This window comes from Podarcis melisellensis (assembly GCF_964234715.1).
Source record: "Podarcis melisellensis genome assembly, chromosome: 3".
NCBI lineage: Eukaryota > Metazoa > Chordata > Lepidosauria > Squamata > Lacertidae > Podarcis > Podarcis melisellensis.
Window position 1 is genome coordinate 25,078,102 of NC_138530.1, and position 24,469 is coordinate 25,102,570.

The 24,469-nt window shown below is 41.9% G+C and overlaps 1 protein-coding gene across 3 annotated transcripts; it reads left to right on the forward strand.

Annotated features, from left to right (window-relative positions):
- Nucleotides 1-1,222: 1,222 nt before the first annotated feature.
- On the forward strand, nt 1,223-22,966 carry RCOR3 (REST corepressor 3). 3 transcript variants are annotated; one of them, XM_081904089.1, is made up of 13 exons: nt 1,223-1,555; nt 2,676-2,732; nt 9,868-9,945; nt 10,850-10,891; nt 11,583-11,635; nt 12,255-12,416; nt 13,544-13,668; nt 15,058-15,136; nt 16,942-17,160; nt 18,452-18,529; nt 19,450-19,507; nt 21,690-21,928; nt 22,419-22,966. In XM_081904089.1, the coding sequence occupies exons 1-13, from the start codon at nt 1,372-1,374 to the stop codon at nt 22,761-22,763; spliced, it is 1,719 nt and encodes a 572-aa protein (XP_081760215.1). In that variant the 5' UTR covers nt 1,223-1,371; the 3' UTR covers nt 22,764-22,966. The 3 variants fall into 3 exon arrangements, with proteins under 3 accessions (XP_081760215.1, XP_081760216.1, XP_081760217.1); XM_081904091.1 differs by lacking the exon at nt 1,223-1,555 and adding an exon at nt 1,666-1,684; XM_081904090.1 differs by lacking the exon at nt 10,850-10,891 and having other exon boundaries at nt 1,225-1,555.
- The last annotated feature ends 1,503 nt before the right edge of the window (nt 22,967-24,469 follow it).

The window sequence follows — 24,469 nt, forward strand, 5'->3', positions numbered from 1 at the left end:
GTAAGAGTATATTCACATGGGTTGTAAAGGCAACAGATGCAATACATGAATATGCATCAATCACACAACAAATTATACACATGGGGTGGTTGGGTGAATGGCTCTGATATTTCATTGCTTGTAGAACTGGAATGGGAAACCTCAGTCTTGGGAGACATATGTGACACCCTCAGGCCACACAGACCTCACCAGCTCTGTTTTGCACCTTCCTTGAGTGTTTTTGCCTGCCTGAGATGTGTCTTTGAATTCTGACACCTTCTGCCTGCTTGGATACAGAAGAGGTATACAAAAGTGTGCACAGAAAGACATTAATCGCTCTGCCCACTTCTGCCTCTCACCCCACACCAAAGGGAATACGGCCCTCCAACTCAAAAATGTTCCCAATCCCTGATGCAGAATATGCTACGCCAGTATATGAAAAAGTCCAACGCCTTAGTTAGAAATTCAAAACAGTATGCCTTGAATGCATCATAGGCCAGTTTCCCTGCATAGAGAGGCGCACGCTTGCCTTGAGGGGAGCCTGAAAACCTGAAAGAGTGCCATATATTGGGACCCTGAAGAAGGTTCAAAAACCAGTGCTTTGCTGGTTGCTTAAAGCTAAGCCAAACGTGGAGCTGCTGGCGTGTCAAGCGACGTGAAAACTCCCATTTCCGGAGTTTGTTCTGCAGTGTCCCATTTCACACGTACAAGCCGTCCCGCGATGACTGACGGATGCCCAAGGGCGGTCCCACAGGCCGCACGACTCCTGTATATTGGAAAGCGGTTCCTTGGCGCACGAAGCCCTTCGGGCACACGTGCAGCACGCTTCTCACACGCAGAAAAAGTCACGCTAAGGCTTCACGTGTAGGAACCGCGACCGACACGCGGGGAGGATCTTATCCGAGTCTGGAAGCTTGAGCTCGGCGGCTCGCGTCCCTTCTCCCGGTTGAGGGGAAGCAGGCCTCAAAGCCCCGACGCCGACTAGGCGTCCCACCCCCTACCCCCATAGCCGCCCCCCGCTTCGGCCCGTCCTCTCCCCTCAGAGGCGAGGCCCCGGCCTTCCGAGGCGCGGCGCGCGGCAGACGACAGGCACCTCCGTCCCGCCTTCGCCCTCTCTCCCCTCAAGCTTCCAGCGCGCGAGGCTAGATCCGGCTGGGCCGCCGCGGAGGGATCCCCGACCCGTGGGCGGAGGAGGCGAGCAGAAGCGGGGTGGGGAGGGGGGACGGCGAGAGGGAGAGCGAGAGGAGAGAAGGGAGGAGGCGCCGGCGCCGCGGCGGCCTGAGCCGCGGGGGGGCGGGGGAAAGGGGCACCAACATGGCGGCTCCATATTAACTTTCCCCCCCTTCGGCAGCCGCTGCCACCGCCCGCCGCCCCCTCGCCTCGGCAGCCGTCATGCCGGGCATGATGGAGAAAGGAGCCGAGCTCCTGGGGGGCGGCAAGAGTAGGGGGGGCCCCAACGGCACCAAGAACGGAGGCGGCGGCGGCAGCCCCGGTTCCAACGGGCACTTTTCTGAGGCGGAGAGCGGAGGAGGAGGCGGCGGTGGCGGCGGCGGCGGCGACAGCGGAGACGAGCACGGTGCGAGCTTCAGCCTCCCTCCACCACCAACCCACCAGCCCCTTCCCTCCGAGACTAGACTCGAGTTGGGCCTGGTCGCTTCGCCACTGCGCACTGGCTTGGCTGCGTGGCGGCTGCAGCACGGAGCCTGTATATATAAATATATGTTTGTGTTTGTGTGTTTGCCGGGGTATGTACGTGTGAACGCGCCCTCGCGTTCGTGCAAAGCGAGTGGCGGGTTGAAGCGCGCGCGTGGAGGGCTCGAGTGAGTGAGGGTAAAAAGTGCAAGTATGTGTGTGTGTGTGTCTGCTGTGGGCATATATGTGTGTGTGCGCGCGAGGGCGCGCTCTCCCTGCCTCCCCGTGGGCGTGCGCAGTATGTGTGTTCGTGTGTGTGTGTGCGCGCGCCAGCCTGTCCGCTTCTCCATCCATCCATCCGTCCGTATCCCGTTGAGAGTGGGTGTGCATTTTCACAATGGACACGCGTGTATCGCAGCCGCACCTCGGGCGCGGCGTTGCCTTTCTCTTTAGGTGCGTGCGGGCGTGCTTTGTGCGTACACTATGGTGCAGATTTAGTAGTGTAAGCCTTTCAAACGAGGACGAATTACGAAGGGATTGCCCGCATGGAGGTCTTATTTTATGTGCACCGCCTTATAATCTTCACTATTTGTACCTTGATGCACGCTGATGCATACAGTCGGGCCAACACCTTGCAGTATTTGAACAATTAACAAAAAAAAGTGGAGGGGATGTTTGTGTCAAACCGTATGGTGTTTTGTTTTTTTTAAAAGAACGATTTAAAAAATAAGTATTCACCTTTTGGAAATTATTGCCTACCTAGAGTGTTAAAAGGAAGTAGGGTTTTCTTTTTCCGGTGTGAGGTAGTAGTGGTGGTGATGGTGGGTGATCTGCAACCCACCCCCCATTTCTTTCTCTCTCTCCACACTTGTTCAAAGGGTGAAGGGTTTGAGGCTATCAAAATAACAAGCTTTGGCTGCAGTGGTGGTCTTGGATTGGCTTGCTTGTGATGGTTCTAGCTCACAATCTATATTGTTTAAAGATCACACTTCATGACTGAAGAGAACAGCGTCTTTCCCCCACCGCCCCTCTAAGTGATGCATTTATTTTTTCTTCCATTGCAGATGTAGGAATGAGGGTCGGAGCAGACTATCAAGCTCGCATTCCTGACTTTGATCCTGGTAAATACTCTTTTTTTATTTAAAAAATGTTTGTAACCTGGTATCATTTGCTCTTTCGAAAATGGAGTTTTATTGTATGGTTGTTGGAGGGAGACTGAATAGGTGTGCATTCAGTTGAATATTGTATGTATGTGTGACTTGCATTTGTGAAGGTTAAAGGTATGGGATTTTCTTTGCTCTCCCAAGCTTTGTGCTGCTTGTTTGTGGTCACTGAAGCTTCACAGGGCCAGCATTTGCTCTGTGCAAGCTGAAGTGAACAGGCCTCATCTATGGGAGAGGAGGGTGGCTATTACCTTATAGGAAGGAAATGGGGTGTAAAAAAAATGCTTTGCTTTTTAAACAGCCCATATTGAATCTATAGTAGTTTAGGAGCAATATTGCTTAACGTAGTAATTTATATAGTGTGGATTTTTCATTGTAATTAAAAGGGGCCGATACTGAAGTTTATAGGATTGTAGAATCTGATTGTAGATTGTACCCAATGCTTTGGTAAACCATGTGTCAATGTACAGGCAAACTTGTACTCGTTGACACTAATTTAAGTCTGTTTTAATTTGCATGGACAAAGAAGAGGATTTATATTATTGTAACACACACATTCTCATTCCTTGCTTTGGCCACAAGGAAGCACTGTCAACTCTCTTGTTCTTTAGACCTGTACCCGTATGTCTGTTGATTCCTGCTACTAGAGTGATTCCCTTCTCTTGAGGTTTGAGCTTACATCAGTAGCTATTCCAGTTTTCTGGACTTTGATGTTTTACAACATGCTAACTATATGGCTTTTAAGGGGGAAACAAACTATTTCTTTTCCCCTTTTAGAAATGCTCATTTGAGTCATAGTGGAGGCCTTTGTTGATCATAAATGTGTGGTTTTACAGCATCAATACTGGTCTGAAAAATAAATGACTCCTGAGAATTCTAGGTTTCCACTCACTTGTGGAACCAAAATGTACTTGTGCAACAGGACTTTGGGTTTCTGTCTCCCTTCCCCCAGTTTCCTGTGGCCCTCTTGTCACTCTGAGGCAGGCATAGGCAAACTCCAGCCCTTCAGATGTTTGGGACTACAAGGGACTACAATTCCCATCATTGTAGGACCAGTGGTCAGGGATGTTGGGAATTGTAGTCCCAAACATCTGGAGGGCTGGAGTTTGCCTATGCCTGCTGTTGATTCCCCATGTCTCTAGTGCAGATGCGGGGTTTGCAGGAAGGAGGAGACTAAGGAGAGTCTTGTTGCACATGTGAACACCCACTCATTCTACATTGGCTCTTGACCTTCTTCTAATGTATACATATCATATAGGCTAATAAATTGTTGACCTTAAGCTTGATTAATCATTTTTAAGATCCTTTAAGAAGTTATTAGCCCGAAATGACTTTAAGTTCACTGTATTTCTTTTGTTCCCTTTCTCAATAAGGAATCTGTTTGTGTTTTCTTTTCATCTATTTAAGGTAAATAGTAAATACCCTGAGTTGCTAATGTGAAACAGCTCTTGACCTGCTGCAGGTAAAATATTGACCCTGCTTGTGATGGGTTTAACTCTTGACTGGTCACAAGTTTCCTGTTGAGACGTAAGTGTCTTGTGGATAAGTGTGGACACTGAGCATTTACTGTGACTCATGTTCAACCAGTTGCAGTTTATCATATCCTTTTGGATAATCTGGGGACGTCAGGCCTCTTCACATATGTTCCTCTCGGCTCATTCAGTGATACAAATATAGGGGAGGTATAATCAGTGCTATTTTTCTAGAAAAAGAGTTGCTGGAACTCACCAGGAATGCCTCCCTTGTTCTCTTATAATGGCAATGGCGCCCACCTAAGAGGTGTCAGAACTGAGTTCCTGTGAGTTCCAGCTGGAAAAAAGCCCTGGGTACAATATGTGGTCATGTGCACCACCAGATAGATGGATGATGGCTGCAGGGTGACAAGTACACAGCTCATAATTACCTAATTTTGATCCTTTCTGCTGTGGAACTTTTTCGGAGGAAAATGATTGATAACTTGAGAGAACTGGCTGTGTAAAAAGATAACAGCAGCAGATTATGACAGCCTATCTATTAGCTATTTCTTCCTTCTCTGTCTGAATACCCTTGTCTTTCGCCAGCTGTTCTTCCAGAAATGTGATAAGGTTTTCCATGCCAAAAGAGTAGAGTGAATGTTGTTCTACATCCTTCATCCTGTGCACTTCTTTTTAGGCAGCCTAAATAGTGGTATACCATATTGCCTCCAAAGTTTTTCACAGTCTTTCAAAAACCTGTTTCTAGAATATTGTTTTGTGTTGCCTGCTCCAGCATGGTTTTTCATGAGTCATGTAATGAAGGGTAGGTAGGTAATTTCTTGGGATGGATTACTATTTGTTAGTATTTGAGGCTAATACTGCACTGAGAATGTCTTGCTAGATCAGACTGGAGATACATCTAATTTGGCCCTTTCCCTGGATGACCAAGTAGATGGTAGACTTTTAGTAACCTGTTATCTTTTTGTTTGGTGCAGTGGGAAATGGAAGATTGTCTTCCAGTGAACACTAGGACTCCTGGCATTTGTGTCAGATGGACAAGATGACAGGATTGCCAAAGTATGTGAAGGCAAACTGCATGAAGGAAAGGGGGAGGGAACAAATCAATGAAATAGCATGTCCATTTCTGTAAACTGTGTATAGGTACAATGAAAACTTTAAAGTTGCAGGCTCACAAAGGCTGGGGAAAGCAGCATTTTCTCACTTGAGAGCTATCTTGAATCATAGAATGGAGAGTTGGAAGGCAGGAATCTGAACTAAATCATAAATGACAGGTGGTCATCAAACCTCTGCTTAAAAACTTATGAAGAAGAGTCCATCATTTTCCAAGGGAGTCCGTCCCACTGTCAATTAGCTCTTACCATCTGAAATTTCTTCCTGATGTTTAGTTCTTGTAACTTGACACCATTGGTTTGGGTCCTGGCCTCTGGAACAGGAGAAAGTACAGTGGTACATCTGGTTACGAACTTAATTCATTCCGGAAGTCCGTTCTTAACCTGAGGTACCACTTCAGCTAATGGGGCCTCCCGCTGCCGCTGTGCCACCGGCACACAATTTCTGTTCTCATCCTGGGGCAAAGTTCTTAACCCAAGGTACTACTTCCGGGTTAGCGGAGCCTGTAACCTGAGGTGTTTGTAACCCAAGGTACCACTGTAAACTTGCTCCATCTTCCGTGTGACAGCCATCGAAATATTTGAAGATGGCATTCATATCCCCTCTCAGTCTCCTCTTTTCCAGGGTAAACATACCCAGCTGCCTCAACCATTCCTCATAAGGCTTTGTTTCCAGACCCTTGATCATCTTAGTTACCCTCTGCACACATTCCAGCTTGTCAATTTCCTCCTTATATTGTGGTGCCCAGAACTGAACACAGGACTCCAGGTGTGGTCTGATCAAGGCAAAAATAGAGTGGTAGTATTACTGCACTTAATCTGGACACTATAGGTCTGTTGATGCCGACTAGAATAGCATTATCCTTTTTGGCTGCTGCTTCACAATGTTGGCTCATGTTAAACTTGTGGTCTGCTTAGACCTCTAGATCCTTTTCACATGTTCTGCTGACAAGCCAGGTGTCCCCATCTTATATTTGTGCAACTGGTACTTTCTGCCTAATTGTAGAACCTTATATTTGTCCCTTTTGAAATTCATTTATTAGTTCTCCAATCTGTTAAAGTTATATTGAATCCTGATTTTGTCTCCTATGGCAATGGTTCCCAGTTGGTGGGATTGTGTAACTCAGGGGTCCATGTAACCCACCCTGGGGGTCTGTGGCACCATTAACATAACAAAAACTACCATAGAGATATCAAATTTTTCAAAAGCAGGGGGTCCATTGCTTGGCTTTTGAAAAATGGGGAGTCTGCAATTCTTAGTTAATTGGGAACCACTGTTCTACATTAGTAGCACTAGCTACCCTTCCTAGTTTGGTGTCATCTACAAAATTGATGAGCATCTCCTCAATTCCTTCATTTAAGTAATTTATAAAGACATTGAACAACAAAGGCTCCAGGGCAGAACTTATCACTTTTCCCACTTATCACTTTTTTCCAGGATGGTGAAGAGCCATTAGTGAGCACTCTTTGGATTCGGTCAGTCAACCAACTATAAATTCACCTAACAGTTACCTCACCCAGCCCACATTTTACCAACCTATCTTCAAGATTATAATGGGAGGCTTGTCAAAAGTCTTATTGAAATTAAGATAAACTACATCCACAGCATTCCCCTGATCCACCAAGCTTGTTGCTCTATTAAAAAAAGAAATGCGGTTCGTGACTTGTTTTTGAGAAACCCATCCTGGGTCTTAGTAATCCCAGCATCCTTTTCCAGACTGATGGTTTAATTATCTGTTCTAGGACCTTTCCTGGTATAATTGTCAAGCCGACTGTGCAGTAGCTACGTAAATAAACAACTAGCTTCCTCTATCTTCCGTAATACAGCTCTTTAGATATTTGAAGGTGGCTTTTGTATCTCCCTCTCAAGTCTTCTTTTTCCCAGGCTAAACATACCCAGTTCAGCTGTGGTGGGTGGATATCGTCCTGGCAGTTGTGTGGAGATCCCTGTCCCTCCTCCAGCTGCAAGATTGGGAGGGAGGCTGCAGGTTGTTTGGCAGCTGTGTGGCTGAGGCACGTGGTGAGCCTTCGCCACCCGGGACCAAGCCAGCTTAAACAAACAGCAATAATAATAATGTCATGATTTCTGCCCTGGAGCATTAAACAGAGTGGGGTAGGAATTTCAACATGGAGCATCTTGCAGCAGCAACAACCAATGCTGTCCTTGCCAGCCCTTCCCTCAGGAAGCTTCAGAGCAGTAAGCTGTGTGCAAAGCAAAATTTTACTAAATATAAGAAATTATCCCCTTAATATCACAAAAAGAGTAAGTAGGTATTTGATTAAATGTTGAGGGCATCAAGCTCTCGTGCTTGTTAATAAATTGCTCAGAAAAGCTTTCCATAGGGGAAAATGGGTAGCAGGCCTTGGACCAACCCATTATATCTTTCTGTGAGGCTCTGCTTCCCAATTTTGATAATAAATGTAATAATTTAAGTCTGGTATTGTCATGACACAAGTCAGGTACACTGTAAGCATTCAATTGAGGTAGCATTAATGGACAAACACTCCCAAGAAACAAAAATGTTATTTATCTTCTTTTTTAGAGCGTTGATCTTTTTAGGTTGATAATTACATTTGTTAAACCACCACTGTACACTCAAAATAACAATTTATTTCCTCATTGTGACTCTTTGTTGCAGTTTTTTGGGGGGGGAGGGCGGGACTTGCATTTTTATTATATGTCTGAAAAATGTTGGGAGATGTGCCTTCATTCCATTGAGGAGCAGGTGCTGGGGGTGTCTAAACTAATTTCTATGGTCCAAGCTTGGGATATATGCATTCTGAGAAGGAAGAAATGCTTCATCTTTGATACATCTCAAAGATTTGTTTGTTTACTAAACACAAGTAAAATCAAACCAGATGGGATCTGGATGGAGACCAAAATGCAAACTGAATATTTTTCAGAATCCAGTATATTTTTCAGTTGAAAATTTCCTAGAAAACCCAATGCTAGTGTTGCTTTTATATCTGTATCTATATCTGATTTATATACTGCTTGAGTGTCAAAAACCCCTCTAAGCTACTATCTCCTACCTATCATGGAAAGTCTCGTAGGTTTCCACTGTAGCTGTCTGTTAGGAGGTACATAATGAAGAGTTGAGGTGCTGCGTCTCTCAGCTTTCTCTTTGTCCATCTTCCTCTTATGACTGTTAACTAGGAGCAAAGCATACATCTTGCAAGTAATGTGTCCTATTTGTTGTCAGTTATTTGGTGTGTTGCAGTACTCTGGCTCCTCCCATTGCTGTGTGACTTCCAGGGCTCTCTTATTTCTGCTTGGATAAATTTATTTCCAGCGGATGATGACACAGGTTTTGGGCTAGTGGAAATTTGAACCTGTCCCACACAGTAGTATGTCTTTTAATGATGAGAAAATCTAATAAAATGTCCTTCCCTAGGGATAGTGTGGATGGTCCTCTCTTGATACACGACTTCAATGTTTACAGAGGCAGTTTTAACAGTACCTGACTAGTTGCCTTTGGCTTCCAGCTTCACTTTTTCTGCTTGCAATTCTCACCTCGTTGCTTGCTCAAGAAACACTTTACACAGAACTTAGTGGTGTGAAGTGGGATCCTGAGTGGCACACAACTAAGTTTTACTTAGAATAGGCTCATTAATATTAATAGCAACTTAGTCATGTTTGTTGTTTTCAGTCGATCTGCTTGGAGTAAAACTTAAGTTGAAGACCACCTAACAAAAAGGTGCTCAGTGGTACCTCGGTTTAAGAACAGTCCTGTTTATGAATTAATCGGTTTACGAACTCCGCAAAACCGGAAGTAGTGTCCCGGTTTGCTAACCGGCAACAGAATCTGAACGGTGGAAGGGCACCGGCGACGGGAGGCCTCATTAGGGAAAGCGTGGCTCAGTTTAAGAACAGACTTCCAGAACGGATTAAGTTTGTAAACTGAGGTACCACTGCAGTGTCTATAGCTCCACACAGAAAGGTGGATGAGGTGTGCAATTGTAACCTGGATTCAAGTACTTTTTGTTACGTTTTGTTTCATTGATAATTACATTTGCAGGGATCACTGGGCTTAACCAGTGCTGTAAACTGTACGTGTTTTTAATGCACCAAGAATGAACTGTAGATGCTTTGCCAGCTCCAGCATGTTCATGCTTAATGTTCAATGTGCACTTAACTCTGCGTTCCCAGACATCGTTGAAATGTTTATCCCCAAGGACACCTCTCTACTGTTCTTTTGGCCTTGGCACATAGGATTATTTTAGCTGTACCAAGGTTGTTTGTCTTTGGGAAGAAAGGCTACTGTTTCCCAATATTTGTCACATCAGCTCTCAAAAAGGAGCTTAGGGCCTGTGCTACTTGAAACGTTGATTGTGTCTTAACCATAACTGTTCTATTTCTACAAAACTCAGAGAACAGAGGGATTCTGCGTAAGTGAAGAACAACAAACTATATGTCGTCCACTTGTATATGGCTGCTTTTTACCATCTGTGAATTAAGTGTTCTCTTTTAAAAAATTAAAAAATTGAACAACTTAATCTTTCTTCTAGGAGCTACAAAATACACAGATAAAGACAATGGAGGGATGCTTGTTTGGTCTCCATATCACAGTATTTCAGATGCCAAGTGTAAGTTCTGTGGAATGCATTCAATAGTGTTCTGTCAATTGCTTTGTATAAGAATCACATCACATGCTATAAAAAATGCTACACATATAAGCAGTTCCTTGTAGGCTTTAGATCCCAAGATGCTCTAGTTCGAATTCAGTCACATTCACTACTGCTCCCATAACCCGCATCTAATATATTTCCAATTTAGACAAATTGCCACTGAAAGATCTGGCTGGCTGGCTGTTTTTAGCACCCTTTTAAAAGTACTTCTTTAAAAAGTCTTACATGCTGCCAGTAATGTATGTTCTTAATTTTCAAGCATATTCTCGTACTCGTTTTTTAAAACTTTCAGGACACGGCTGGTAACTTCTAGTGTTAAATGTTCCAGCCTGGCAAGGTGTTAAAGTGTGTTCCCGCATTTAACAAGTGAATTCTCTTTCCAGGTTGACAGAGGTATTAATACTGTTACAGTTCATGCAGACATTCTGCATCTGCTATAAAAGGTGTGCTGTAGCACACTGTACTTGCTGAACATAGGAGAAGCATCGCTTGACCAGACCAAGAGTCTGTTTAATCTGTCATCCTGCTTTCTGCAGCAGTCAACCAGATACTTCTGATTCTGAAGCTTACATATACCTACCATGACTAATAGCAGTTTAAAGACCTATTCTCCATTAATATGTGTTCAAATGCTGCTATAATATGGGCATTTGAAATCCTTCTGTAGTTCTACCCAGTGGTCAGTCCTCCTTTCCCTATCAGGTGATTAGAGAATATTCTGCTGCCCAGAGGCTCATGTGTCCACTTGGAGTCCTTGCATTCTTTTGGTACCACTATATATAGCCCCCCTTCCCCCAAGTTCTCTCCTTACCACACAACAACTCAGTTGGCAGGGAGTATTCTTAACTTTTCTTTTCTCAAGGGTGGTATCAGTTGAGAGCCAAAGAAAGAGGAAGGGGAGTTGGTGAGTAGAAAGTTTTGTTTTTGTTTTAATTCACAGAGAGTGAGATGCCAGGAATCTTAGACGTACAGTAGAAGAGAGAATTCTTATAGTACTCCCATGAGAAGTATCAGAAGTAGATTTCAGCTCCCTGTAATGTGAAGTTTGCAGTCTTGCTTCAAGAGCATGGATGATTTTCACCAAGAAAGAGCCATTCCACATGCCCTTCAGTCTGTCCGTTTTATGTCACACTTCTTACATAAAATACAGATTTGTGTCTGAAAGATCCTAGAGAACAGGATACATAGCCTGTGAAAGAGTGTCCCAAAGCTTTGGAGAGGCAATTGAGAAGGCCCTGCTCATCACAGAAGCTAATCTGGCACCTGAATATGATGAAATTTGAAGCAGTGCCTCTCCAGTTTATGGATCGAATGTTTAAATGTATTTACTTAAGCAGTCTAAATGATTGGAACATTGATCAACAGCGCTTTTCCCACTAGAGAGTCTCTGGAATATTTCCCAGTTGCAAAAAATAATGGTCACTATTAACATGACCTCAAATTGTATATTTTAAGTGGACGAATCTGTACATAATGGAGATTGAACATTTCTCTTCTGGAAAGGAGCATAAAGTGTTGTGTGGCACCTAGTATCAGTTATCCTAAACTGCTCCTCTGGTCCAAGTATAAATAACTCTTGCATTCTTTTGTTACAGTGGATGAATATATTGCAATAGCAAAGGAAAAACATGGCTACAATGTGGAACAGGTAAGTGCTATAAATATAATAAATTAATTCAAGACAGTTTTCTAAAGAGCTTTTACATATACATTTTTGTCCAAAGCAACCCTCAATGTAATAAAACTACATAACTTTGAAAAAATATTGTCAAAAAGCTTTTAACAGCTTGGCAGAAAGCACAGGGCAAGCTTAGCCCCCATTCCCTCCAAAAGGTCTCTGAAAAATAGCAGTTCTAAGTTGTGTATGAAAGGAGAATCAGGACGGGCCCAGTGAAGCTTCCCTTCCAGCAAAAAGGTCATGTTTCTGGCAGAAGTAGAACAAGACGTAAGGCCTTGGACTATGACTTGAGCGTGAGGACAGATGATCCTTCAGTTCTAACAGCCCTGGACTGTTCAGGGCTTTATATATATTTAAGCCAGCACTTCCACACCTTTAAGTATGATGGTGAATCTTGAGATGTACTGTATGAGCACCATGGAAGAGTAACCGAAAAGAGCATCTATGCATCATCAGCAACTGTGCATCATCAGCATGACAGAAAACTGCAAGAGCTAGTAGGATGCATCATGATAAGAACAAGGGCTCTCTCTCTCTCTCTCTCTCTCTCTCTCTCTCTCTCTCTCTCTCTCTCTCTCTCTCTTTATAGGCACTTGGCATGCTGTTCTGGCATAAGCACAACATTGAGAAGTCACTTGCAGATCTCCCAAATTTTACTCCTTTTCCGGATGAGTGGACAGTTGAGGATAAAGTCCTGTTTGAACAAGCTTTCAGTTTCCATGGGAAAAGCTTTCACAGAATCCAACAAATGGTAAGGTAATACATGGACTACCTGGGAATGGGGTTGGGAGAAAAACCTTTGGCATCACAGGAGGAGACTTGCAGGAGTGGCCAGTAAAAGCAATACTTAAAAAAATTATAGCCAGATTTTAAAAATGGATGAATGCAGAGGGGCCACAAAAACCTATGGGAGTGATCAGCTGAGAATTGGGGGGTCCCCAAAACATCTCTTGGTGAGCTGGATGCAGGCTGCAGGATATTCACCCTTACCATAGAACATGTTTTATTAATAGACAAATTAATATGATAGGGTTAATGTTTAGAAAGGTATGGGTTGTTTCTGCCAACATGTGAATACCCTTCCAGAGAACCAGTTTTTACATGGAAAAGTAATCCCAATAAATCCTTTAATTGCACTGCTTTTCTTTTTCTGCAGTTTAAACTTAAATAGTCAAAACCAGACCTGCAGATCAACTGGTCATTTACTGTGTTATTTGATAGAAAGATTATCCTTTTGAAGTCCTTTATTATTTAAAAGAGCATACATTTTAGCCAAAATGTTGGTACCATCCAGTTAAAGCTAAGGAATTTACTTTTGATTTATTCTTCCAGGGAAATGTAGGCATTTAACTACAGTCCTATATCCACTTACCTGAAACTCTCAGTGGAGTTTACTTATGAGTAGGCATGTGCAGGATTGCACTGTTAAAGGGTGGCCTAAATATAGCCTGTTAAATATTTATTCATTTATTATAAATAAATAATCACATGCACTCAAATTTTAAAGTGCAATAAAGTTGTGGATGCTTCTGTCTCCCCTTCCCTCTCGGTAGGTAGGACCTATTTCTCAGGAGCATCAGCATTTATGATTATGAGGAAATGTAACAGCCTAGACTCTTCAAATGGCTAGTGGTTTGCTTTCAGTGTGAGCTTTAATCACATTCATGGTGATTTGAACACCTTAACAGGTTTTGGGGTGGGTTTTTTTGCTTTTTAAAATCCTCTGCTATGACTATGGGTTCCTAGTGCTGCAGGGAGGAGTCTTAGGAACTTGAACCTTTGACTTAACGTAATCTCTTCCCCCCCACACACACACTTACAATATTTCATTCACATTATTTATAACTAGCACCTACATATTGTGTTGGCATGTTTTAGCTTCCAGACAAGACTATTGCAAGTCTTGTCAAGTATTACTACTCCTGGAAGAAAACTCGTTCTAGGACAAGTTTAATGGACCGCCAAGCTAGGAAGCTGGCAAACAGAAATAATCAAGGCGACAGGTAAGCAGCACAACACCTTTCTGAAAATAACAACTTGCTTATATCCTTTTGTGTTTCTGTTTTTACTTTTTTTTTTACTAATGCAAGGCATGTTGTTCCATGGTATTGCATCTTTGTTACAACTAATCAGGTGCAGATTTACTGCATCCAGGAGAGACCTTCCATTAACAGTCCACATACCCTCTTTACTGTTTTGTAGTGCATTCCCAGAATTATAGCAGGAATTATCGGAATATAGCACTAGTCAAATTTGTACACTTATTCCAGGCATAGGCAAACTGGGCCCTCCAGATGTTTTGGCACTACAACTCCCATCATACCTAGCTAACAGGACCAGTGGTCAGGGATGATGGGAATTGTAGTCTCAAAACAGCTGGAGGGCCGAGTTTGCCTGTGCCTGACTTATTCTCATGAAACCATAAATATGTCAGGTGCAGCATGCATAACTTGGAGTGCTCTCTGAGACACACACACACAGAGGGAAGGGATTTGGTCAGGTATAAAAGGAGGCGGATGTCGAGGGTATGCGAGGGTTGAGGTAAGTGAGGTTGAAGAGTGAAGGAAGCAAGGGCAGCAGCCGTAGCATGCAACCTATTTGTGTAACTTAATATGCAAAGTATGTTTTAATATTAATATATTTTGTAGAAAACTACCTTACTGTAAAAGGGACGCGGGTGGCGCTGTGGGTTAAACCACAGAGCCTAGGACTTGCTGATCAGAAGGTCGGCGGTTTGAATCCCCGTGACGGGGTAAGTTCCCGTTGCTCGGTCCCAGCTCCTGCCAACCTAGCAGTTCGAAAGCATGTCAAAGTGCATATTTCTGGCGGGAAGGTAAACGGCATGCGCTGCTCTGGTTTGCCAGAAGCAGTTTAGTCATGCTGGCCACATGACCTGGAAGCTGTATGCTGCCTCCCTTGGCCACTAGAGTGAGATGAACGCCGCAACCCCAGAGTCGGCCACGACTGGACCTAATGGTCAGGGGTCTTTTTACCTTACTGTAAGCCAACCCAGTGTATGATTTTATGAAGGGTGGTATACAAATACTTTAAGTGTGTTAAATATAGGGGAGGAAACATTTTTATATATTCAGCATATAGGAATATTGCCTAAAACTGCTTTTCCTGCCATTCATGCTTTTAAATCTGATTCCCATACTGTACTGTTCAAGCATGGAAATTAATGTTTAGTGGATGCTATGCTTAAAGACAAATATAGTTAATTCAATTTGAGTCTGTTTGTTAAGCCTGTTGCTATGAACTTCTGTGTTGACATCAAGTAATGACTTTTTATTATGCAGAATAGCTGCAAAAACAACCTTTGCTGTAAGGGTAAAATCAAATATAGGAGGAGGTGAAAGGAAGCAAGTTCCCTAATCTGTTTGTGTCCTCAGTGATGATGATGTGGAAGAAACTCACCCAATGGATGGAAATGATAGTGATTATGATCCCAAGAAGGAAACTAAAAAAGAGGTAATGAATAGTTAAACTGCAATAACCATATTATTCACATAAGCTATGTGAATAATATTCATGTAAATTTAAAGATACAGTGAGTGGGTACTAGTCACTGGCTTTTCGGTTGTGGCACCTAAATGCTCTACATTTATCTCTCTTGGATTTCATCATGTTGGTTTTGGCTCAGTGTTCCAGCCTGGCAAGATTATTTTCATTCTTGATTGTAGTCTTCTATGGCCAGGTGGACATGAGGTAGAGTGGGATTGTCTAGTGGATCTCTGACTGATTTGCTATAGATTGGCAAGGGCTTCCAACCCCCAAATGTTTAACAACAGTGACAACAAAACTACTTTCACCGGGAAAATTAGCCTTCTGAAATAAAGGAAGCGAACCTGGAATGGATTTTTGTGTGAAAGGATTGCAAACTCCTTGTGACCAGAATCATCGCTTCAACACTGGTGATCTTTGCTTCTTCTAGTACACTGGCATTAGTTCACCTGTCTTCCCAAGTGATGTGTAAAAAATTTCCGAGACACCATTGATGGAATCCTTCAAGAAGTTGGAGATGGCTTTTATAAGTGGTCCATGTTTCACAAGCATACAGCATCTGTAGCTCCCAGATCCAACACTACACCGCTGCCTCCCCCTTTAAGATGGAGACAATATTTGTCACTCTGAAATCTTCTGGCACCTCACCCACTCTTCACAGATTCTATTTGCTTTATTTATTACATTTGTTCACTGCCATATAACATGAGTGGCTTACAGTGAATAAGTAATAACAAAACCCACAATTGAAATACAAAGTGAAACATAAAGCCATTAAACTGGGGGTGGGGGGGGGCTACAGAAATATTTTAAAAAACTCACCGCAAAAGATTTCAAGATTTCTGGCAGGTTAATGCCAACAAGCTCATTCAGTGCCCTGGCACATGATTCCATTCAGCCTTGGAACCTTGAATTCATTTAAAGTAACTAGGTGCTCTCTTAACCATTTCCCTTCCTGGTTGCAAGTCCCTCCTACCCACAGTCATCCCCTGCTTCCAAAAAACAGTTAAAGCTAAATAAAACTTCCTTCATAAAACTTGGACCACTCACTACCATATTTTTCCGTGTATAAGACTAGGTTTTTTAGCCCAAAAAATAGGTTTAAAATTGGGGCTCGTCTTATACATGGGTAGTGCTGAGGGATGTTTTCTTAATTTGGAGGCCCCCAAAATAGGGGGCGTCTTACACATGGGGGCATCTTATAGATGGAAAAATACGGTATATCTCAGCATAACTCACATCACAAAGGTTGTTAGGTTAAAACGGGGGGATGTGTATGCCATCCTGAGCAGCTTGGAGGAAGGGTGGGAACGAAATGTCATTTGGAAAAGTAAGTTAAACACAGAAATTAAGCTAAGCTACATGCAAAGGGTAGAGGAAAAAATGTTATGCGTGCTTTAGAGAATTGTAACAGCACTATTAAATGTGCAATGCTTGTGGGATTCCCATGAGCACTATGAGGTAGTTTGACCTGAGGGATAGTTAGAGGTCCCATTCATTTGTTTATTTGCAATATTTGCTGCTATTCAGGGCAACAAGAGCAATTTAAACATAAAATTTAAGTATAAAGCCTAGAAAGCATTATTGCTAATAAAACTCATGCAAATGTGTGTGGATTTATTTGACTTGCACTGGTGTTGAGACTTCTGTGGGATTTAGAAGCTTTTGGTAAGGGTTACAGATGCTGTAAGGTGAACAGAGGGGGGATTCTTAAAAGAAAAGGTATTGTGTGGTGTTTAACTTTCTTTAACTTTTTTAAAAAAACATTGCAGGGAAGTAATGAGCAGCCTGTTCAGTCCAGCAAAATAGGATTGGGTAGAAGAGAGTATCAGAGCTTACAACATCGTCACCACTCCCAGCGTTCCAAATGCCGTCCTCCCAAAGGCATGTATCTAACTCAAGAAGATGTAGTAGCTGTTTCATGTAGCCCCAATGCTGCCAACACTCTTCTTCGGCAGCTAGATATGGAGTTGATCTCACTGAAGCGACAGGTATATCAATTATCAGCTTTGCTTCTTACTTATTTTTAGGTTTTATCTCTTTCCTCATTCTTTCTGCTTGGGTAGATGAAAACACAGTTAAACTAAGAACATTTACATAATAGTTAGGTTGTAGGTTAAGTTTATCCTCTGTATGCGTGGTATTGCTTATTACTGTAAAAGATACTATTTCAGCTGTCTTCTAAAGCACTTCTGAAATATCTTAAAGCTCAGACTTTGGCAAAAATATTGGTTCCCCCAATAATATACAGATGTAATAATGACAATTTTGACCAAACTGCGGGAGGCAGTGGAAGACAGGAGTGCCTGGCGTGCTGTGGTCCATGGGGTCACGAAGAGTCGGACACGACTAAATGACTAAACAACAACAATAATGACAATGATTGTTGTTGTTGTTGTTTATACCCCGCCCATCTGGCTAGGTTTCCCTAGCCACTCTGGGGATGTATACTTGTTGAGTTAAATATAATTAAAGTTCACAAACTAGGAACTTAACTTAATTGCTTTTTAATTATTGAACTATGGGGAAAGTGTTCTATACAGTTAGTAAATAACAATTGTGCTTTTATGCTGGGTTTGGAAGGCAGCCTGTTGTGGTACAGGCTTGTTCTGCTAGTCTAGTTTTTACACTGTTTTATCTGAATACTTTCCTGGCTATATAAATGTCAAAGCAGAAATAATACAGTTGTATGTTCATACCTCTCAGGGGTATAAATACAGTGGTACCTTGGGTTAAGTACTTAATTCGTTCCGAAGGTCCGTTCTTAACCTGAAGCACCATTTTAGCTAATGGGGCCTCCTGCTGCCGCCGCACCGCTGGAGCACGATTTCTGTTCTCATCCTGAAGCAAAGTTCTTAACCTGAGGTACCACTGTACAAAATAGCATAGACCTGCTAAAATGTGAGAAAGATGAGAGGTCCTGTTTCCTGGCCATTAATAACCAGAACCTAATAGTGGGATGGCTGGCTTTCAGAAACCTCAACCAATTGAGGTACATAGCCCAGATTCTCAGCCTTGGATAAACAGATTAGGATGCTACCTTCAGCCCTGTGATGTGGGAAGTTGAAACTCTGCCATAGTGCAGAGCATGTTTGTGGCTGGTATGTGGAAGCAGATGAACACTTTGCTCCAATAGGCAAATGTCATCTCTTCAGAAGTTTTTCTCTCTGCTCAGGGAGTTGGTCACTTGGCAACAGGTGTGTGTGTGTGTGTGTGTGTGTGTGTGTGTACCAATTTGTGTCAGCTAATTTTCATTCCTGGTTCTGTTGTTCATTGGACAAGGTTCAGAATGCTAAACAAGTAAACAGTGCACTTAAGCAGAAAATTGAAGGTGGGATAGAAGAATTCAAACCTCCTGAGGTGAGTCATTGTGAAAACACAGATGAATGTTCAGAAATGCATTTGTTGTGCTGGGAGCTAAGTTGCATGTGGCTTTGCAAAACAACGGAATCCATCCCATTTTTATTTTCAACTGTAAAAATGTGCATATTTGCTTAAACCGGTCAGTAAAGCTTATCTAAAATTTACATTGGCTGAAATGCATTTTTAGAAATTTAAATAATGGTGTGAAGGTTTCAAAAGCAGGTTTTAGTGCCATGCACAAAACACCTTAAACATGAACTGAAGTGTAGCAGCTTTTTTAGAAGATTACTCTAGATTATACTATGGCTTCTGATTCCGTTAACTCGTGATCCAAAATTGCAAGGGAACCTAGTGTATATGCCATTTTATTCTTATTCTGCTTAGCACAAGAACACACCATACATACATTTCACATGTGTACATATACAGTCGAACGGAATCCATTCCAGAAGTCCGTTCAACTTCCAAAATGTTCGGAAACCAAGGCATTGCTTCCAATTGGCTGCAGGAAGCTTCTGCAGCCAATCAGAAACCATGTCGGACGTTCGAGTTCCAAAGAACATTCGCAAACCGGAACACTCACTTCCGGGTTTGCGGCATTCGGAAGTGAAAACATTTGAGTTGCAAGGCGTTCAACCTCTGAGGTATGACTGTACTGGTTCTCTTCATTGAAAAGGTTGGGGAAGCTGCTACCCAGATAGGAGTAAAAGGCAGTGCCATGTCTTGATGCCATACATGCAAAGGGGTCCTAAGCTCAGTCACTGGCATCTTGTGAAAACATCAGAACTACTGAATTAGGGAGTGTGAATGCTGGCTTACAGAGTTGAAAGGTGGTGTTTGGGGCTGAAATTCTCAATACTTTCAGCCTCTTAACAATTTGTCATATGCTCTGTTACTCTTTTTTCCTCCCTTAACAGTCGAATCAAAAAATCAATGCCCGTTGGACAACAGAAGAACAACTTCTTGCAGTTCAAGGTATGTTCGCTTGACTCCTGTTTTCCTTAAAGAGTGAAATCCTTTGTGATATGGAATGTACCATAAAAGATGGATACGCAGCTAAAAGGATATGGGTCCAGCACCATCACATAGCAGGTTTAAAATGTGATGGAAGGAATTTTGTCTTGTCTCACTAATAGGAATGATTTGAAGATGAGGTTGGCAAGTATAGAGGAACAGTGAACAATACCACTTAGCATACAAAGTCAGATTAGATAAAGCTGGTTATAGCTAAAAGGATCTCAACTGATTTCATTTTGAACTTTCCCATAAACTTAATCTCTCAAAGTCTTCTAGATAGCTCACACCCTTCAGTTCTAAATGGTAGCTTTCTCACATCAAAGAAGTAAGTAGATGGCTATTTGACCATCTTTTATTAGGAAAATCATTATTAGATTTCAACGGGGAGGGATCAATTTATTTGTGGAGCTGCTTAATGTAGTGTTGTGTCTATTGGTGTGCAGAAGCATGCTGTGAGAAAATGTGTTTGTGCATAACTGTTGTAAGCAAGCTTATCATCTTATCCGTGGTCCAGCAAATGCTTTGCATTCCAGGCTAGTTAGCAGTAAGGATAGTTCTGCCACCCAAACTGTGCTTAATCTATGCATAACAAAAATAGTGTTTTGCTCCTAGGAAAATAAGAGACCCTACTCCCCACATTTCAACATTTTTGTGCTTTCTTATCTGAAAATGCAAAGGTCTACTACATTTGGATTAGCAAAGTCCTTTTAGTCCTTTGGTTTTCTTACTTTTAATACAGTTTGATGCTGTTTGATTTAGTGCATCTTCAGCAAGAAAACAAAAAAAAAGAGCAAAATCACTTTCTGGATTAATCCTAATTCAGTGCTGGCACATTAAATCCTCCTTTTGTCTTATCCATTTCTAAAATTCCACCACACACACACCCATCCTCATTTACTAAAATACAACAGTTACTTCCATTGATTCTGGGAGGTACATTCATAGCTTTATTTATTATTTTAATGCTAGCTCACTGAGTCCGTAGTTAAAACAAGGAACAGAAAATCATATTTTGGGTGTGGAGGAGAAGGACTCAGTTGGATTTCTTAAAATAAGTGTACTTCTGAAAAAGAAAGGGAGAATCTATTAGTCGGGACTTTTCTGTGTGTTCCTGGATACATATATTCATTATTTTGCAAATGCGATTTTATCAGTCTTGCTTGCAGACCCACCAATTCAGGCTGCAATATTATGCCTGTTTACCTGAAACTAGCTGAAGGTAATGGGGCTTGCTCCTGAGTAAACATAATTGGGGCATCAGTTGTTTAAATATTTGCTTTGGGCTGGAACCCTATACACACTTAATTGGCTTTAAGCCACATTGAATTCATTGGGACTTACTTCTGCATAAACATGCATAGAATTGTGCTGTGTGTAAACTTCCTAGTTAGCTATTTCCCAGCGGTAGTGAGACTCAGATGTTTTTGAGTGTTTATATATTCTGTTCCCACTGTTCAGAGAGCAGTAAAAACAATTGTTACCAAGATTCCTGTAGCTAGAATTAGAATTAAACATTTCCTTAGACGTCTTTCACTCTTCTTTGTCTATATGCCACTTAACCAGTACGGCAAAAAATTCACTGTTCTGTAAACAGTTGCTGAGTAGCCATTTGAAGGGACTGGTAGTGCAATCTCATCCATGTCTACTGAGAAGTAGGTCCCATTATGTTCAATGGGATTCATTCCCAGGTGCTTATAAGATCACATCCAGAATTTGCTAGATGTTGCCAGTCCACTCCCTCTTTGGCTAAGGACATGGTCTGTTGATCCAATTTAATATGAGTTTCTTATGCTGTATTGTGAACTGCTTTTCATAGTCCTCTCCTTTTCAAAAACAGTCTTTTGACGTGCAGGCTTCTGTTTGAAGAGTAAAGCCCTTCTGGGCATGTGGAAATAGTTACATGGTTCTCTACATGTAGTAAGTAGGATACTTAACAATATTAAAACTTGGATCAATAAAATGAACCAATAGCAGTATTTTGCATTATGTTAAAAGTTCTTTACAGAAGCTCCATTGTAGTTTTTTTCCCAGAATTTTTCTTTATCTTTCATTCATAGAGGGAATCTCTGTATATATACATCGTACAGACTTCTGCTTACTTACTTGAACCTTCATAGGCGTATTTGCTTTGCCTTTTTAGGTGTCCGCAAGTATGGTAAAGATTTTCAAGCTATTGCTGATGTAATTGGCAACAAGACTGTTGGTCAAGTGAAGAACTTCTTTGTAAACTACAGGCGCCGGTTTAACTTAGAGGAGGTATTGCAGGAGTGGGAAGCAGAACAAGGAACGCTGGCTTCTAATGGCGATGCCTCTGCTTTAGGGGAGGACACAAAAAATACTAATGTGCCATCAGGAAAGACCACTGATGATGAAGATGAGGTGTGTTTTTGTGTACCGGATCTTAAATAAGCATGAGTTCAGGAATGGCATTAAACTTCATATCCTAAAATGTTATGTTTTAACTTGAAGTGGAATGCTGAACCACCTGCTGTGGAATCTTACTGCCTCCTAGTACTTAGAGCAAACTACTCACTATGTCCCCCCTTCAGTTCAGTGGGGCTTGCGTGAGCTGAACATTTTAAGACCTGCCTCCCTTCCAAACCTTTCTTTTGACCATGCTAATAATGGAAAATGTAAATACTGCAGAATTGTTAAGCTTTTTTTTCCATTTCATTTTCGTTTTGACTGAATGTCATACCTCTTTTCCCCTATTGAACTGTTTAGAAGTGGTTGCTTTCAAAGGAGGGTTTCATAGCTGCCAATATGGATGAACTAGCTGTGCTTCCCATATTCTGGAGGCAATGACAACCCGAACTGCGTGATACGACAGGATGGCTGCTATTACATATCTGTGTCACTTTGTTTATAGGCCCAGATCCCACAGACCCCTCAGTGTGTAGGGTCTTCTCCACCTGCCCAGGCGTCTACTCCAACACCAGCAACCCCTGTAACATCTCTGAACCAGCCTCCTCCATTACTTCGTCCAACTCTTCCAGCTGCTCCAGCGCTCCATCGTCAGCCTCCACCACTTCAGCAACAGGCTCGGTTTATTCAGCCAAGGCCAACCCTAAACCAGCCCCCTCCGCCACTCATCCGCCCAGCTAATTCCATGCCTCCTCGTCTAAACCCAAGACCAGCGTTATCCTCCACTGGCGGCCCGCAGCCACCATCGCTTATCGGAATCCAGACAGAATCACAGTCCCCTCTGCACTAAAGGAATAGGGCAGAACTATGGTAAATGACAAAATTGTATCAGTGTCTATTTTTCCTCAGATAATGAAGGGGGAAAGGCAGGGGGAAACAAGCCTTCCAAAGTATTGAATCAATCTTGAACAAAAAGAGCAAGGTGGAAACCTTAACAGCAGAAATATGTGATTGGCCAACTGTATGAAAGAAACTTCAGTGCAGTAGCTTGTTACAGCAAGACCACGTCCATGAAATCAGACTTTTTACACAGCTAACTTCTGGGTGGGGGGGGAGAGTTGGGGGGGACATTCAATGCACTAAGACTTCAGCTGGTTTTTACTCTATTTATTTTTAAAAATTCTTTATATTCAACTACACAGAAACAAACCATAAGGAGAGTGCAGGAGTTTCAGCTTCAGCTCTGAAGCAGGCTATAAACCTGATATGTTGGGGAAATTATTTTTACATGTTCCTATGTTAGGATCAGAAGCATTACTAACAATCCTGCCATTTAGATTTTGACAGATAACATAACTTCATACATTTCTTAGGCTTGTATTTTTCTAAATTTCTTTATCAATTGCTTTTCTTCAGAAAAAAAAGTTGTATTGAAGATCTGCAAAGCTAAGGTACAAACTAGGTTAAACCTATCTATGACTTACTAGTGCAAAATCTGTGGTAGGCAGTGGTTGGGACAGCATCTTACTTTACATTACATGGAAAACTTAACACCAGTAACAACTTCTGCTGCCATGTGGCTACTAAAGTTGTCTTCTTTTTAAATAATCTTTGTAGAACTGCTTTTTATCTGAAATTTTATTCTATTATCTCAGTTCTGGCAATAAGTTAGCAAAGAGTGCCCCCCCTGAATTCCATAGATATAGGGGCAGTGTGAAACAATAAAATATTTTAAAATGTATTTAACTGTCATTGCTTCTCAGGCAACCTTAATCTATTTTCCTTGCCAGTGTATTTCTCCCATGTTACTTGGTATTAAAGCAAATACCAAATCATGCTTTACTGAATCAGTCAGGAAACAGTGCGGCTCCATGAAGATTTGATTCGCTTATTCTGAAGCAAAAAAAAAATGCTAAGCTACTGAAGTCTTCTGTTTTCATGAAAAGATGTGTGTTTCTTCTTTACTCTCCCAGCTAACTTCCCCACTTCTTACGGAAGTAGTGGTATTTAACATTCAAAGTTTAAGGTTTCTGTGTACAATAAAGTTGTACCAGCCTCTTACGCATACTGCATTTTACAGCTCAAGTGTCAAAACTTTTAGATTAACACCTTAATCATGATTAAGGTGCTAAAGGGATTTATCCATTAACTTTGTTTTCTCATGTCTTTTTTTTGGGGGGGGGGAAGAATTTATTTAAATATAATTTTCTTTTGTTTGTTGTATATTAAATACAAATGTCCCATCCATGGGTTTTTCTTCATATTATATCTCTATTCCCAGTCACAGTGTTTGATTTTAAATACTAGGTTTTCAAAGGAAAAAAGCGGCACAGTCTATTGCCAGAATTCTTGGGACTTTGCAATATTGCAACTTTGGTTCTGGGGTCAATGTTAACCCTCTGAATTCTTCCAACCTGTCCATTGTGCATTTTGGCATAACACTCTAATATCAAACTACTATAACAATGCATTTTCAGTATTTAAGTATGTAGATCAGATCTCCCAGTGACTGTGTTGTCCTTTTTTTGCTAACTTTTTTGCTAACTTTTTGTCTTG

Coding starts and splice junctions, on each gene's coding strand:
- RCOR3 (XM_081904089.1), top strand. CDS start 1,372: ATGCCGGGCATGATGGAGAAAGGAGCCGAGCTCCTGGGGGGCGGCAAG. Junction 1,556..2,675: donor CGACAGCGGAGACGAGCACG/GTGCGAGCTTCA, acceptor CTTCCATTGCAG/ATGTAGGAATGAGGGTCGGA. Junction 11,636..12,254: donor ATGGCTACAATGTGGAACAG/GTAAGTGCTATA, acceptor CTCTCTTTATAG/GCACTTGGCATGCTGTTCTG.